A 16,312-nucleotide genomic window follows, 5' to 3' on the forward strand; every position below is an offset into this window, starting at 1 on the left:
TTGGATTCTCATCCTTTTCACAATTTTGATGTTGCAGGATGTGGGTGCACAGTTTTGTGCATGGACAATTATGAGGGAGTTTCCCGTTAAAGACTTACTGATTCAAAGTTCATCTAAATACTGAGAAAAGCTCCATAAACTGGTGTTGACTTAAGTTATTAGTACTACTTCAGGTAAGTAGAAGAACAAAGCAAGACAATCCTTGTGTTTACAGAAAAGTAGGAATGTTTGTCCATGGGTGGAAAGCTGCAGGAGTAGAGAAAAGATCAGATCCTGGATCAAGACAATTATTCAGGTAGTAAAGGGAGGAACATCCCGGCACACTGGAAAACCAATATTTACCTTCTTCAGCTGGGAGCTCTACGGGTGTCACACCACGCCAGTTGTAAAGGAATCAAATTGCCAGGTCCAGGAAAGGTGGTGGAGGAGGGAGGGAGGAGAAGGAGGGAGGGAAACAGAAAAAGAGCCATTAGAAACATTAATGACCCCAGTCTGACATTTAATACAACCTACTGCAAAACTGTTACAGTACCTCCCCAATCTCCCACTATGATGGCTTGTATATAATGCTGAGTAGATCTTTGTCATTTGATTGGTGCTTTGTACATCACATGACATGGATTATTCGTCCCATTGTGTTGCGTTGCATTTATCCTGCAAATTTGCTTCCATACATTTTGTACCATTGCACACTGTGACCACGGCATACACACACACTAGCGGGGATGCCGTTTTGCTAAACATGGCGGAGTTTGTTTTGCTGATGGACAACAATCTGAACGAGTTAACTGACAATGCAACACAAAAAAATAAATCCACCACACCATAAGCCATCTGGAGGCATGAGGAGCTGTTAGGATGTAGAGGTGGACAAATTTCTGACGGGATTTTTCACTAGAGTGAGGAAAAGCATACAGCAGTCTGCACACGAAGACCCTACATGGCATCAGGGACTACATCTTCAGAACTGTTTCTGAACAGACTGTTTTTGCAAGTTGACTGAGAATAATTTTGGACTCCTACTCGTTCGTGTTGGACTGTTGATGTCAAAGCACCACTGACACACACCAAAATGTAAGTAGCTTTTCTAATGTTTGTAAATTAATAAAATATCAAATGACAAGGATCTATTTTAGGTGTTATATGAAACAAATAATGATCCCCCCCCTCCTCCCATTCATTCTATGGTACAAATATTTCATGAAACATTCCATCTTTCATCTCATCAAAAATTTGTACCATTGAATGAATGAAAAAAAAAAAAAAAATCATTATTTGTATAGTATTTGCTTTGGGGAGTGCTAAAATCAGGCATGTCTTGGTGGATTCCATCATATGTCTTTTGGGACAGAATACATTCTTTAAGGGAAAACACTAAATTGATCATGCCCTGATCTCCCACTGTCAATCAATCAATCAATCAATTTTATTTATATAGCGCCAAATCACAACAAACAGTTGCCCCAAGGCGCTTTATATTGTAAGGCAAAGCCATACAATAATTACGTAAAAACCCCAACGGTCAAAACGACCCCCTGTGAGCAAGCACTTGGCTACAGTGGGAAGGAAAAACTCCCTTTTAACAGGAAGAAACCTCCAGCAGAACCAGGCTCAGGAGGGGCAGTCTTCTGCTGGGACTGGTTGGGGCTGAGGGAGAGAACCAGGAAAAAGACATGCTGTGGAGGGGAGCAGAGATCGATCACTAATGATTAAATGCAGAGTGGTGCATACAGAGCAAAAAGAGAAAGAAACACTCAGTGCATCATGGGAACCCCCCAGCAGTCTAAGTCTATAGCAGCATAACTAAGGGATGGTTCAGGGTCACCTGATCCAGCCCTAACTATAAGCTTTAGCAAAAAGGAAAGTTTTAAGCCTAATCTTAAAAGTAGAGAGGGTGTCTGTCTCCCTGATCCGAATTGGGAGCTGGTTCCACAGGAGAGGAGCCTGAAAGCTGAAGGCTCTGCCTCCCATTCTACTCTTACAAACCCTAGGAACTACAAGTAAGCCTGCAGTCTGAGAGCGAAGCGCTCTATTGGGGTGATATGGTACTATGAGGTCCCTAAGATAAGATGGGACCTGATTATTCAAAACCTTATAAGTAAGAAGAAGAATTTTAAATTCTATTCTAGAATTAACAGGAAGCCAATGAAGAGTATACTCCTTGAGGAGTGATCAGAGACAGAACATAACTTGGCGACATCCATTACGCGGGTTTTGGCACCGACTGTGATTGGCAACAATCACTGTAAATGTTAGCATACATTCTGAGGAGTGGTGAGACCAGATGTCTTGGAGGCTTCCCTCATATGACTTTTGACTGATTGTGTTATTCACTGAGGGCGAATATTGCAAATGTAACTACCTAATCTTCAAATGTGAAAACTAGTATATTCTCAGGGCTGGTATGATTTAAATCAAGTGATTTACAATTGCTGTAACACACAAAAATCAAATATCTTTAAAAAAGAGAAAAAAGAAAAAGAACCAGTACTTAAACATCACCAAAAGATGAAATCAGTGCCATTAATTAATGGAACTTGTGCATCTTTATGTTTTAACATGTTAATAAAGATTATAACTAATAACTCCTCACTCAGGAGGAGGAGGAGTAGTAACAGGAAGACAGAGGACAGGAAGGAGAGGAACAGAAGTAGCCAGTAAACTAAAATTGATCAGTATGGCTGGTATTATATTTGCAAACATTTTTTTTTCCTTTTTACTGTCTCTTTTGATATTCTGTGTGCTTCTATACAATGCTGCAGTCTCGTTTGAGGGCGGGCGCTAAATGGGTAAAATATGACGCATATGACGTAATTTCTCTACTTCCGGGGGGGAAAAAACCCCCAGCATTTCTCTGCGTTTTTGGGCAAATTACATGCAAACAAAGTGAAAATGGAAAGAAAAAAAAAATGAAGATGCGGTGGAAAGTGGACATGTGTTGCGGTTTGTTTATGACCTGGAGCTCAAACGTGTTGAGGCGGTTTTGCAGACAAAAGGACGTAGCTACTCTGGTTAGCTGTGTAGGCTAACCAACACACTCTCTCCCATCTGTCTTGCCTTCCCCTCTCCACTGGGAAACGAAAAAAAAAAAAAAAAAAAAAAAAAAAAAAAAAAAAACTTTGTGCGACTGCTTCGGTGATTGCAGCCGAAAACAAAACTGTACACCATTTTTCCATGTGAAGTTATGCTGTGTGTATATATTGCACAACGGGAGTGGAGGTCCCCCCTATGTGGTCAAATCCCGCAATATCACACAGTGTTGAAATGAGACTGCGATGCCCTATAAAGTTGTATCTAATCTAATATTATTTGCATAGTCTCATTTAGAAGAGTGAAATAAATAAAAATGAATAAAGTCCATTAAAAAAAAAAAAAAAAATCATAAAATCATGAATTAAACAAAACAAAACAAAAACAAAAAAAACAGCCCTGTATATTCTACAAGTAAATATAAGGTCAAATATGTCTTGGTGGCTTCCCTCGTGTGTTTTTATTCCTCATTCCCAACCACAACAGACCCAATATCATTCATGCTGCTGCTTCAGGTTCCAAACATGAGTTTAATTTTGACTCTTGGGTCAGTGTGCCGGCTGCATACTTTCGTATCATCCTGTCACTTTTCATCTGAAAAGAAAAGCTGCAGTTCTTTTTTTCCCCACAATGTGAAATATCAAAACCCACCAGCTGCTGGAGACCGGAGTCTTATGTGAGCAGAAAACACAGTCATGTTCTAAGAATATTTTAATGTACAAGTACTGTTGTGCGGTGGAGACATGATTAGTCACGGAGACACCAAAAACAAATCACATGCGAGGAACCTGAAGACTGATGTCATCATCTGGATCTGAACTGCTTATTTTCTGCTTCATGTTGAGAAACAGTGGAGTCACCTCGTCTATCATGAAAAGTTTGTTTTTGAAGCGCTGCCTTTTCTGACAGGATGACGCATTTTAGGAAAGAACAGTAATATCCTCCTGACTACCAGGACACACACACACACACACACACATATATGTATGTGTGTCCTGGTAGTCAGGAGGATATAGTGCTGCATTTCCAACAGAGGCATCCAGGTTGGTTTAGGTTCAGTTTTCTCTTTTTATATTTTCTTTCTGCCAGTGTTCATCATTTTCAGAACGACAACATTAACAAACAGAAATCTGCAAATAAAATTTCATTCCAAGTCCTCTATGAGCAGCTGCTTACCAGGAGCTGGTACTGACTTCAAGTTCTGAAAATGAAAAACTCAGCCGCTTATCACCAATGGTCGAGCTTTGGAGCTCAGACTGCTGCTGTTGTGGTTTTATGGATTTGGGGAAACAAGAGTTCACTCATGACCAACTTTCAACAGTTTTTCCAAACAAAAAGGAACATGACTATACATTTTTTTTTCTTCTTCGGTGGATGCAACAATACCACTGCATCGATACCCAAAGAGACCTTTTACCATAGACAGCTAGTCATCATCTTAGGTCCAGGGGTGTCGAAAAGGGGAGAATAAGGAGAAGGATTCTAGGCGTCCATGATTGACAGGGGCCCAGAGAGGCCCCTAATACAATTATAATACTGACAATAATAGGATTTCTATTCATGGGGCCCCTGCCGAGGTCATTGCTTATTAGGGATGAACCAATACCACTTTGTCTCCGACTGAGTACAAGTACTTACATTTGGGTGCTCGTCGATAGCAAGTACAGATACAAATACTTAATGATACCATTACAGTTTTATGATGACTTTGAAAATAGTGTATGTTTTATTCATCAGTTGTTTCTTACTTTTTGACTAACTACCACCAATATCATTAGCTTTGTTTTCATTTACAAACATTTCACATAAATCACGTAACTTCACTTTTTGACTACAACAAACTGTCCTTTAATATTAACCATGTGTTTCATAAGAAACATGACACTGAAAGACATCTCACTGGACTTCAGCACTACCCCCCCCCCCCCAAACTCAACATGAAAATGATAACCAGTTTTTCCAATTTTCACTTTATAGTCACCCTTTCTTGACTTTAATGAACATAAATCCTTTTTATAAAAAAATAAGAGACATCTTTCTTACCTCATATTTAAATGTTGACAGCACTGTAACAGTAAAACAATTTATAATCTACATTGTTTATAAATGTAACTATTAAATTCTTTCTCAACAATTTAATTGTTAAAATTATTATAGTATTAGTAGTATGAAAAATTGTCTTCAAAAGTGGAACTTTAATCTCAGGGTGTGGAGGGAAAAGCATGCCTCCCCATTTCCGTCTGGATTCGCCCCTGGTTTGCCGTCTGAGCAGGAAGAACTGACAACGTATTTATGGAAAGAGCACCACCAGATTGACAGGTAGGGAATTTTTTTTTTTTTTTTTTTTTAACATTTTTCAGCATTTTTTTTTAGCTTCATGTCATCCTCATAAAGAGATTTTAGGTACATTTGGGTGGAGAAAAAAAAGTGTTTGCATTTGTTAATGCGTGCGGATCAGCTGTTTCTAGTGAGGACACACACCGAGCAGCACAGAGTTTAAAAGAAAAAAAGTGTAAAAATGTATTAGTAAAGTTCAGTGCAGGTGTGCTGCCGTCACTTTGAGTGCTTTGAGAGACAATAACTGTTCTCAACTTGGAGCTGTACTGCAGAAAACAGATGAAAAGCTTGTAGCATCAAACGCTTCATGGGCGAAGTAGGCAGTTCAGTCAAACCACGGCCTCCGTCTGCCCACAGGCTGCTGCGATCGACCCACAATACAAACACAATTGAGAAGGTGACATCACGCTGCTGTAAAGGGATATCGGGTGTCTAGTATCGGAGCAGTTTCATGATTACAAGTACAAGTAAATACACTCAACAAAAATATAAACGCAACACTTTTGGTTTTGCTCCCATTTTGTATGAGATGAACTCAAAGATATAAAACTTTTTCCATATACACAATATCACCATTTCCCTCAAATATTGTTCACAAACCAGTCTAAATCTGTGATAGTGAGCACTTCTCCTTTGCTGAGATAATCCATCCCACCTCACAGGTGTGCCATATCAAGATGCTGATTAGACACCATGATTAGTGCACAGGTGTGCCTTAGACTGCCCACAATAAAAGGCCACTCTGAAAGGTGCAGTTTTATCACACAGCACAATGCCATAGATGTCGCAAGTTCCATCTCCAAAAAGGTCAGCAGACAGGAACAAAGTTCCAGCTCCAACAGTCCCCAGAGAGGATGAAAGTATGAGCCATTGGGATTAAAGAGAAGTGAGGAGGATTAAAGTTCAGACCTAAAAGGTCAGCAGGCAGGATCAAAGTTCTAGCTCAAAAGGTCAGTGATCAATGTTGAGGAGTCAGAATCCCAGAAGTGCAACAAGAATCAAGAAAGGAAAATGTCAGAGAAAACACGTACTGTAAGCGGAGGCCTGCAGAGTCCTCTGTTATCGTCGGGGACGTGCGCAGGCTGCCGAGCGCCCTTCCAGTTGCTGTGGCAATGGAAGATTTGCTTAGTATCATAATCTGTCAGCCAGCTAGTGAAACAATGCAAACTATATTTAAAAGATGGGAAGCGGGTTGTAAACTCTGTGACAGCAGTGTTTCTGGTCACGTTTGGGCCACGCTGCCGCAGGATTCAGCCAGTAGCACTACACGAGTACGAAACGTGAGCTGTGGTGAGAGGAGAGGCTGCGCCGCAGGCCCACAGTCTCCAAAAACAAAAACCATCCAGCTGCTCTCATTACACGTGCCACTGGCAGAAATGATTTCACATCACACTGTGAGGACGATTTTGGCTCTTGCTTGCCTCTACTGGTGGTTGGCTCTCACTGCAGTATTGTATCACTTCCTGTTCCGGAGCACAGCGGTGTTTTTCTGTATCTGTTAGCTGTTTAATCTGCGCAGTTAGATTGATCTAGTTAACTACATAACGATTTGTTTCACAGTGTAATCTTCACGTGCCTTAACTAAAGCACTCCTTCTGCTGAATCACCTCTAAATTATTTACACATTATTCACTTTGTGTGTTTTTAGAAATCCGCTAGCTTAGCGCAGCTACTAGCTCTTAGCCGATTTAGCATAGCAGCTTCTCCTGTCTCTCCCGCACTTTTCTGCTCTGGGTGTGAAATGTTTAGTTATTCCTCGGCCTCCTTTAGCAGTAATGGTACTTGTAATAAGTGTAGCTTATTCGTAGCTTTGGAGGCCAGGCTGGGCGAATTGGAGACTCGGCTCCGCACAGTGGAAAGTTCTACAGCTAGCTAGGCCCCTGTAGTCAGTGCGGACCAAGGTAGCTTAGCCGCCGTTAGTTTCCCTCTGGCAGATCCCGAGCAGCCGGAAAAGCAGGCCGACTGGGTGACTGTGAGGAAGAAGCGTAGTTCTAAACAGAAGCCCTGTGTACACCGCCAACCCGTTCACATTTCTAACAGTTTTTCCCCACTCGGCGACACACCCGCCGAGGATCAAACTCTGGTTATTGGCGACTGTTTTGAGAGATGTGAAGTTAGCGACACCAGCAACCATAGTCAATTGTCTTCCGGGGGCCAGAGCAGGCGACATTGAAGGAAATTTGAAACTGCTGGCTAAGGCTAAGCGTAAATTTGGTTAGCTTGTAATTCACGTCGGCAGTGATGACACCCGGTTATGCCAATCGGAGGTCACTAAAATTAACATTGAGTCGGTGTGTAACTTTGCAAAAACAATGTCGGACTCTGTAGTTTTCTCTGGGCCCCTCCCCAATCAGACCGGGAGTGACATGTTTAGCCGCATGTTCTCCTTGAATTGGTGGCTGTCTGAGTGGTGTCCAAAAAATGAGGTGGGCTTCATAGATAATTGGCAAAGCTTCTGGGGAAAACCTGGTCTTGTTAGGAGAGACGGCATCCATCCCACTTTGGATGGAGCAGCTCTCATTTCTAGAAATCTGGCCAATTTTCTTAAATCCTCCAAACAATGACTATCCAGGGTTGGGACCAGGAAGCAGAGTTGTAGTCTTACACACCTCTCTGCAGCTTCTCCCCCCCTGCCATCCCCTCATTACCCCATCCCCGTAGAGACGGTGCCTGCTCCCAGACCACCAATAACCAGCAAAAATCTATTTAAGCATAAAAATTCAAAAAGAAAAAATAATATAGCACCTTCAACTGCACCACAGACTAAAACAGTTAAATGTGGTCTATTAAACATTAGGTCTCTCTCTTCTAAATCCCTGTTAGTAAATGATATAATAATTGATCAACATATTGATTTATTCTGCCTTACAGAAACCTGGTTACAGCAGGATGAATATGTTAGTTTAAATGAGTCAACACCCCCGAGTCACACTAACTGTCAGAATGCTCGTAGCACGGGCCGAGGCGGAGGATTAGCAGCAATCTTCCATTCCAGCTTATTAATTAATCAAAAACCCAGACAGAGCTTTAATTCATTTGAAAGCTTGACTCTTGGTCTTGTCCATCCAAATTGGAAGTCCCAAAAACCAGTTTATTTGTTGTTATCTATCGTCCTCCTGGTCGTTACTGTGAGTTTCTCTGTGAATTTTCAGACCTTTTGTCTGACTTAGTGCTTAGCTCAGATAAGATAATTATAGTGGGCGATTTTAACATCCACACAGATGCTGAGAATGACAGCCTCAATACTGCATTTAATCTATTATTAGACTCTATTGGCTTTGCTCAACATGTAAATGAGTCCACCCACCACTTTAATCATATCTTAGATCTTGTTCTGACTTATGGTATGGAAATAGAAGACTTAACAGTATTCCCTGAAAACTCCCTTCTGTATGATCACTGTAGCCAGGCTGACAAAGAGTCAGAGCTCTACTGAGCTGAGTATTCCATTAACTTTAACTAGTAATAACTTCATGACTTTCTTTGCTAATAAAATTTTAACTATTAGAGAAAAAATTACTCATAACCATCCCCAAGACGTATCGTTATCTTTGGCTGCTTTCAGTATTTGGTTAGACTCTTTCTCTCCGATTGTTCTGTCTGAGTTATTTTCATTAGTTACTTCATCCAAACCATCAACATGTCTAATAGACCCCATTCCTACCAGGCTGCTCAAGGAAGCCCTACCATTATTTAATGCTTCGATCTTAAATATGATCAATCTATCTTTGTTAGTTGGTTATGTACCACAGGCTTTTAAGGTGGCAGTAATTAAACCATTACTTAAAAAGCCATCACTTGACCCAGCTATCTTAGCTAATTATAGGCCAATCTCCAACCTTCCTTTTCTCTCAAAAATTCTTGAAAGGGTAGTTGTAAAACAGCTAACTGATCATCTGCAGAGGAATGGTCTATTTGAAGAGTTTCAGTCAGGTTTTAGAATTCATCATAGTACAGAAACAGCATTAGTGAAGGTTACAAATGATCTTCTTATGGCCTCGGACAGTGGACTCATCTCTGTGCTTGTTCTGTTAGACCTCAGTGCTGCTTTTGATACTGTTGACCATAAAATTTTATTACAGAGATTAGAGCATGCCACAGGTATTAAAGGCACTGCGCTGCAGTGGTTTGAATCATATTTGTCTAATAGATTACAATTTGTTCATGTAAATGCGGAATCTTCTTCACAGACTAAGGTTAATTATGGAGTTCCACAAGGTTCTGTGCTAGGACCAATTTTATTCACTTTATACATGCTTCCCTTAAGTAGTATTATTAGACGGCATTGCTTAAATTTTCATTGTTACGCAGATGAGACCCAGCTTTATCTATCCATGAAGCCAGAGGACACACACCAATTAGCTAAACTGCAGGATTGTCTTACAGACATAAAGACATGGATGACCTCTAATTTCCTGCTTTTAAACTCATTTAAAACTGAAGTTATTGTACTTGGCCCCACAAATCTTAGAAACATGGTGTCTAACCAGATCCTTACTCTGGATGGCATTACCCTGACCTCTAGTAATACTGTGAGAAATCTTGGAGTCATTTTTGATCAGGATATGTCATTCAAAGCGCATATTAAACAAATATGTAGGACTGCTTTTTTGCATTTACGCAATATTTCTAAAATTAGAAAGGTCTTGTCTCAGAGTGATGCTGAAAAACTAATTCATGCATTTATTTCCTCTAGGCTGGACTATTGTAATTCATTATTATCAGGTTGTCCTAAAAGTTCCCTGAAAAGCCTTCAGTTAATTCAAAATGCTGCAGCTAGAGTACTAACGGGGACTAGAAGGAGAGAGCATATCTCACCCATATTGGCCTCTCTTCATTGGCTTCCTGTTAATTCTAGAATAGAATTTAAAATTCTTCTTCTTACTTATAAGGTTTTGAATAATCAGGTCCCATCTTATCTTAGGGACCTCATAGTACCATATCACCCCAATAGAGCGCTTCGCTCTCAGACTGCCCCTCCCTGAGCCTGGTTCTGCTGGAGGTTTCTTCCTGTTAAAAGGGAGTTTTTCCTTCCCACTGTCGCCAAGTGCTTGCTCACAGGGGTCGTTTTGACCGTTGGGGTTTTTACGTAATTATTGTATGGCCTTGCCTTACAATATAAAGCACCTTGGGGCAACTGTTTGTTGTGATTTGGCGCTATATAAATAAAATTGATTGAAAATTGATTGACTGATCACAGCCGCTGCCGTCGATTCCTCCCTGCGTGCATGATCTCAAACCCTTCCCCAGAAGCTGTTTGATCATTTCAAATGATCTTTCATTCTTATTTAATTAAACCCCGAGATCAAAAACAGGTTCTTGCAGCCGAAAGAACATTAAACATTTCTCGTTCTTTCCAAAAGATCTGCTCTGAGGCTACATCAAGGAGGAGGACTACGATGTTCCAGCAGCTTCACTCCAGCATCGACTTAATTAAAAACGGTGACCTTTCTGGTGTGAGTCGACCCCGGTGCAGGAGGTTCCTCTAGCGATCGCTCTGAGCTGATGAGTCACTGACTTCCAAACTTGCTGTCTGGAGGGTTTTTCGGAGTTCAGGTTGGACACGGCTGAACTCACGGAGGACGTCTGGCTGCACTCTGCCAGCAGCAGAGCAAACATGGAGAAGACACGGGCGCCGCCATGAGCCCGTTTCCCCTGTTACTGAGCCGCCCTGACTGTATAATGTTTGAACGACAGACAGGCTGGAGACAAAGACAGACTGAAAGAACAAACAGGCAAAGGGAGGAAAAACGGAGAGGGCTGGACATGCTGAACGGGGTTCCCCAGCTTCACTCCACCAAGGATTCCCTCACAGTCATCTGGGTTGTGTCAACCCGCAGCTTGCCCAGGCACATTCCTCAGCACTGACTTCACCTCACTCGCTCCCAATCTCTCTTTCTCTCTCTGTCTTTCATCTGCTATGGCTTGCTACACAATCTACCAACCTTCCAGACAATGAATAAAAGAGCTTGTTTACGCGCAGCAGAACTGAGCGCAGAGCGGAGGGGAGACACTTCCTGGAGACGGTTGCCAACAACAGCAGGGAGCAGGATTCTGTGTCCAAAGAGTCAGGAAGAAAAACACCAATCTCCTGACAGGGGAGACTTCCCTGTAAACGCTCATATTTGGCCCCACTGGTTCGCCATTAAAGCCTAGTGTCCACATTAGTGCAGCAGATAACTGAAACAATCCTGCAAATGGTGATGCAAGCACCAAATTTGGCACAAATGCTCCGTATATTAGACGTTACTCTTTTGAAAAAAAAAACGATTGACCACTTGAACATCAATAGGCAGCAAGATAGAGTTCAACTGAGGAATTACACAGGGGTCAAAATTTAAAAATGCTCCAATCATATTGAAAATTATACCACATTAAATCAACCAATAATTTGCATCACTTTTTTTTTTTTTTTAAACCAAAATTGGAGCAACTTTAACTTTTGACCCCTGTACAAACTGAAATTGAACTTTATCACTATTCTTGCTGTTTTTACCCCATAACATTCAGTCACACATAGCCCAAACTATACCTTTTTGGAATCTTTATGATCAGACAAATAATGTGGTGTAGTTTTCAATATGATTGGAACATTTTTAAATTTTGACTCCTGTGTAATTCTTCAGTTGACCCCGACCTGGCTGTCTACTGAAAATTCAAGTGGCCAATCGTTTTTTCAAAAGAGGAAGCAGTGTCCAAAGACATTCCAGAAAGGGCCAAGAGGGTGCAGGTTTTCTTTGCAGCCACTGACTCCAGTAGGTGATTTCACCAATTACCATCACTTTGAGCAGATGAGTTCATCATTACACTACTTTGAGATATCCATTTTAAAACAGGCGCATCACAAATCTGTAACAAGCATTCAGGTAATTCAGTCTCAAATACTGCAAACACTATCTGTCATGGGATTAATTATTACAGAGTTGATCATAACAAATCACATTCAGAAGTGACTAAACACATCGTGATCACACAGAGGAGGCTCATTCATCACTATAAACCATAAATACACAACATTCGATTGCTCATTCATGTTCACTTGAAACCATTTCTCTAGATCTTTCAAGTTTCCAAGATATTGCCCAAAAAAAACCAAAAAAAAAAAAAAAAAAAAAATGTTTAGACAAAGATTGAACTCTTTGGTGTGAATGCCAGGCATCATGTTTGGAGGAAACCAGGCACCATCCCTACAGTGAAGCATGGTGGTGGCAGCATCATGCTGTGGAGATGTTTTTCAGCAGCAGGAACTGGGAGACTAGTCAGGATTGAGGTAAAGATGAATGCAGCAATGTACAGAGACATCCTGGATGAAAACCTGCTCCAGAGTGCTCTTGACCTCAGACTGGGCCGATGGTTCATCTTTCAGCTGGACAATGACCCAAAGCACACAGCCAAGATATCAAAGGAGTGGCTTCCTGACAACTCTGAATGTCCTTGAGTGGTCCAACTGGAGATCAGACCTGAATCTGACTGAACATCTCTGGAGAGATCTGAACCAAACACCACCAACACCAAGCACCAACACTCCACATCCAACCTGATGGAGCACCAAGCATCAAGGCATCATATTCAAGAAGACTTGAGGCTATAATCGCTGGCGCATCAACAAAGTATTTAGCAAAGGGTATGAATACTTATTTACATGTGATTTCTTAGTTTTTTAAATTTTTAATAAATCTGCAGAACAAATTAAAAAAAAAACTTTTCATGTTGTCATTATGGGGTGTTGTGAGTAGGAGTTTGAGGGGGAAAATGGATGTACTCCATTTTGAAATAAGGCTGTAACATAAAATGTGGAATAAGTGAAGCGCTGTGAATATTTTCAGGATGTACTGTATATCCTTACAGTCTAATACATGTTAAAATGCCATTCTGTGCACTGCGTATTGAGACTGGAGTCGAGGGCTGCTTGTGCAAACTCCAAGCACGAGAAAGTTTTCAGCAGTTACCATGGCAACTCCATTCATGAAGGCCCCTTGGAAAATAGCATTTCCCGAGGTAATGTGCCGGCATCTATCAAAATTTAGCAAGACTGGAGCTGTGCAAACAGCAGGCTTCAAGAACTTTACACCTTCTGATGTAGGCATGCTCATTTTTGGCCTCCACACTGCTAATGCTCAGACAGCATAGGTGCTAACATTCCAGTCTGAGTGGGAACCAACCCGCTGGTAAGGTGCCTGTGGTCGCGGCCCTAATGATGACCTATGCGGTAGCTTCCTATAGTCTCTCACTTTGCAAAATGTATTCTGCCACCGGAAGATGACTGGATGCATTAACCGTATCAAATATGAATTATAGATGTGTCCACTTTGCTCTCTGATACTACTGCAGAAAAACATGCTTCATTTAAATAAAGGTCAACGGACATCTTTCCTGAAGACATTATAGACAACCATGCTAAGTGCTTTGAGCATTAGCAGATCTCATTTGTTATGAAGCGACTTTGCTGTCAATAACACCTACACCAAGGATCAGAACACACTGCCATTCCAAGTTGGTATGATGTCTTCTGCACCATAAAATGTTTTCCCACTACAGACACAGGGGGCGCCATCTTGTCAATATCAGCTAATATAATATCAGCTTGGGACTCCGACGAGGGCGGTTGCATCTCCTCCACTCTCCCTTATCTCTGTTTTCTGCTTTAACCTTCAAGTCCCTACTTCACCAGACTGTGAATTCCTCAAATTATATTGGATTCTGGATCTATTCGACTACTATTGGATTAACCATGGAATTGATCAGCTAGTCTCGGAATGCTTTGACACCATTTTTTCTACAAGAAGGTCAGGACTGAGGGATCCTACCTGCCCAGATGGAACGCATCCTGTGGGCTATGTTCTCGACTCCTGGAGTTCCTGGCGTGTGGCATGCTTGGTGCCTTTCTCCATTGAGGACATCGAGGATTTATTCATTTTTGGTCTCGTGGTAGCAGGGCTAGTACTTTTTGGCTTATGTGCTGCCCTGATCTACCGGAAAATTGGCAAGACGGCGGCATCAAGAACCACGGCCCCTCGCTTGTCCGTCATGATTAACAAGGTTGGCAAGGCAGTGCATTCTCAGACTGCAATGACTCTTGAACTCAGACGCAAATTGGATGACATCTTGGAGCAGATGTGTGCCTTGCAGTTGAAGCTGAAGATTTCAGAGGCCGGGGAATATTCTTAATTCATAATTGGGAATATTCTTAATTCATAATTGGGATTTGGTTGTTCAAGTGGAACTGTAAAAAGTGTTTTTCACTGCTCAAACCACAACACTACAGCCTTATCAAGCCTGAAGGTCAAACTGCCCGACTGTTTTCCCTCCAGAGAAATTTCTTCGGCCTGGGGATCATTTGGCTGTTTATGTCAGCTCACAAAGACAATAAAATGCTTTTCACAGGACTGAAGCATGCTCCATTCCCTCCCCCCACCCCCTCCTATCCCCCATCAAACACTCCCCACTCCAGCGTCTGCTAAACGTCACTCCTTTCCCCTTCTGCGGGGGTGGTGCAGTTTTAGCTGCAGCCCCCGTTCCTCCCCCCAAGCTGACGGTGGCGCATCTCAGTGTTGCTGCGTGGCCTTCACTCACTTCCCTCAATTCGGATAACGGACTTCTTCAAACTTAGTGCACATAAACAATGTCAAATGTGTATGTGCTGTTTTTAATTCTGATGTGTGCCATTATTACGGTAAACAAGTAATAATTGTGGACTAACTGCTGTCTGAGGTAACTGGAGTGTAAACATAATTTCTACACAGTGAGATCAATAAAGTATATCTCATCTCAATATATAGAGCACAGTGTACAGTGCATAGCACATGTGCATTTGGGGTGTCCAAATCCACATTACTTACCTGTTCTGCTAAAACAAGAACACAGTCATATTTTAGTTGTACAAATGTCATTTTATTTTTGTTTATTTATACAGACAGTCCCTTGAGACTTAACGCCTCATTTGCAAGAGAGACCTGTCACATATACAAATTACAACATTTCCATTTGTCATGATAATCATTATACTCAAACAATGTCTAAAATGTCTTTGAAACTGGACCACTACACAAAGGGGGTGAGGGATTTGCCCCCCCCCCCCCCCCCCCGGCTACCCGCCTGCACAGTTTGTGTGAGCAAGAAGAATGACTAAGAGAAAAACTTGTGTATTTATGTGGAAAGCACTACCTGATTTATTGGAAAGAAGGTTTTATCACATACGCCACCCAACAGAAATAGACTGTGTGTATTTGTGCTACGAAACACAGCGGACGAAACAAACTGTTGATGAAACATTTTTCCTCCAACTTAAAGCACTCTTTGCTGTACAAAAGAAAAAAAAACACAAACAAAAAAAAAAACACAGCAGACTAACAGGTTGCCACATTCAGTGCGATATGATGAAAACGTGGGGAATACCGATATGCATACTGGCCATCTTATTTTGTGTTTTGGCAATGCTGTGAACTGGTATAGGTACCACAGGAAAGGTTTTCTATCAAATGTAAAGTTACTCAAAGAAACCAAGATGAGGAGTATCACTGGAATTGTGAGGGAACGTCATCACAGTTTGGCCATGTTGCGAGTTTATCTGGATGCAATTCAATATGCAGGTGTCTCGGTGTTGACATGGTTACTGTCCAGAAACAGATCGGTTTTATGACTGGCTGGTTGCCTTTTATTCCAAGGCGGTTCCATTGTGTGAGATGGATGAGGTAACACACACCACTAGTGCATGTTCCCAAATTTAACCTGTCGTGACCTGTTGCAACACAGTCACACACCCCCACAATTACTATCAACACAAATCTCAAGACTCATTTTCCAGTCCAACAGTAGAGGACAATGTTTAAAATCTGCTGACATGTCCAGACTACCATGAAATTACTTTGACCTTTAGTTTGAGATTGTGCACTAAAGGACAAAGGAATGAAATAATAGTTTAATTCCAACGACTGGCTGTAACATT

General features: G+C 41.5%; 1 protein-coding gene across 1 annotated transcript in view; it reads right to left on the reverse strand.

Annotated features, from left to right (window-relative positions):
- atp2a3 (ATPase sarcoplasmic/endoplasmic reticulum Ca2+ transporting 3) overlaps positions 1–16,312 on the reverse strand; it is a 189,007-nt gene that overhangs the window by 138,451 nt on the left and 34,244 nt on the right. The window contains 1 exon segment of the mRNA XM_034178983.1: positions 343–360. Within this exon segment, the coding sequence (XP_034034874.1) occupies positions 343–360 (18 nt within the window).

Source organism: Thalassophryne amazonica, chromosome 9 (genome assembly GCF_902500255.1).
Source record: "Thalassophryne amazonica chromosome 9, fThaAma1.1, whole genome shotgun sequence".
Lineage (NCBI taxonomy): Eukaryota > Metazoa > Chordata > Actinopteri > Batrachoidiformes > Batrachoididae > Thalassophryne > Thalassophryne amazonica.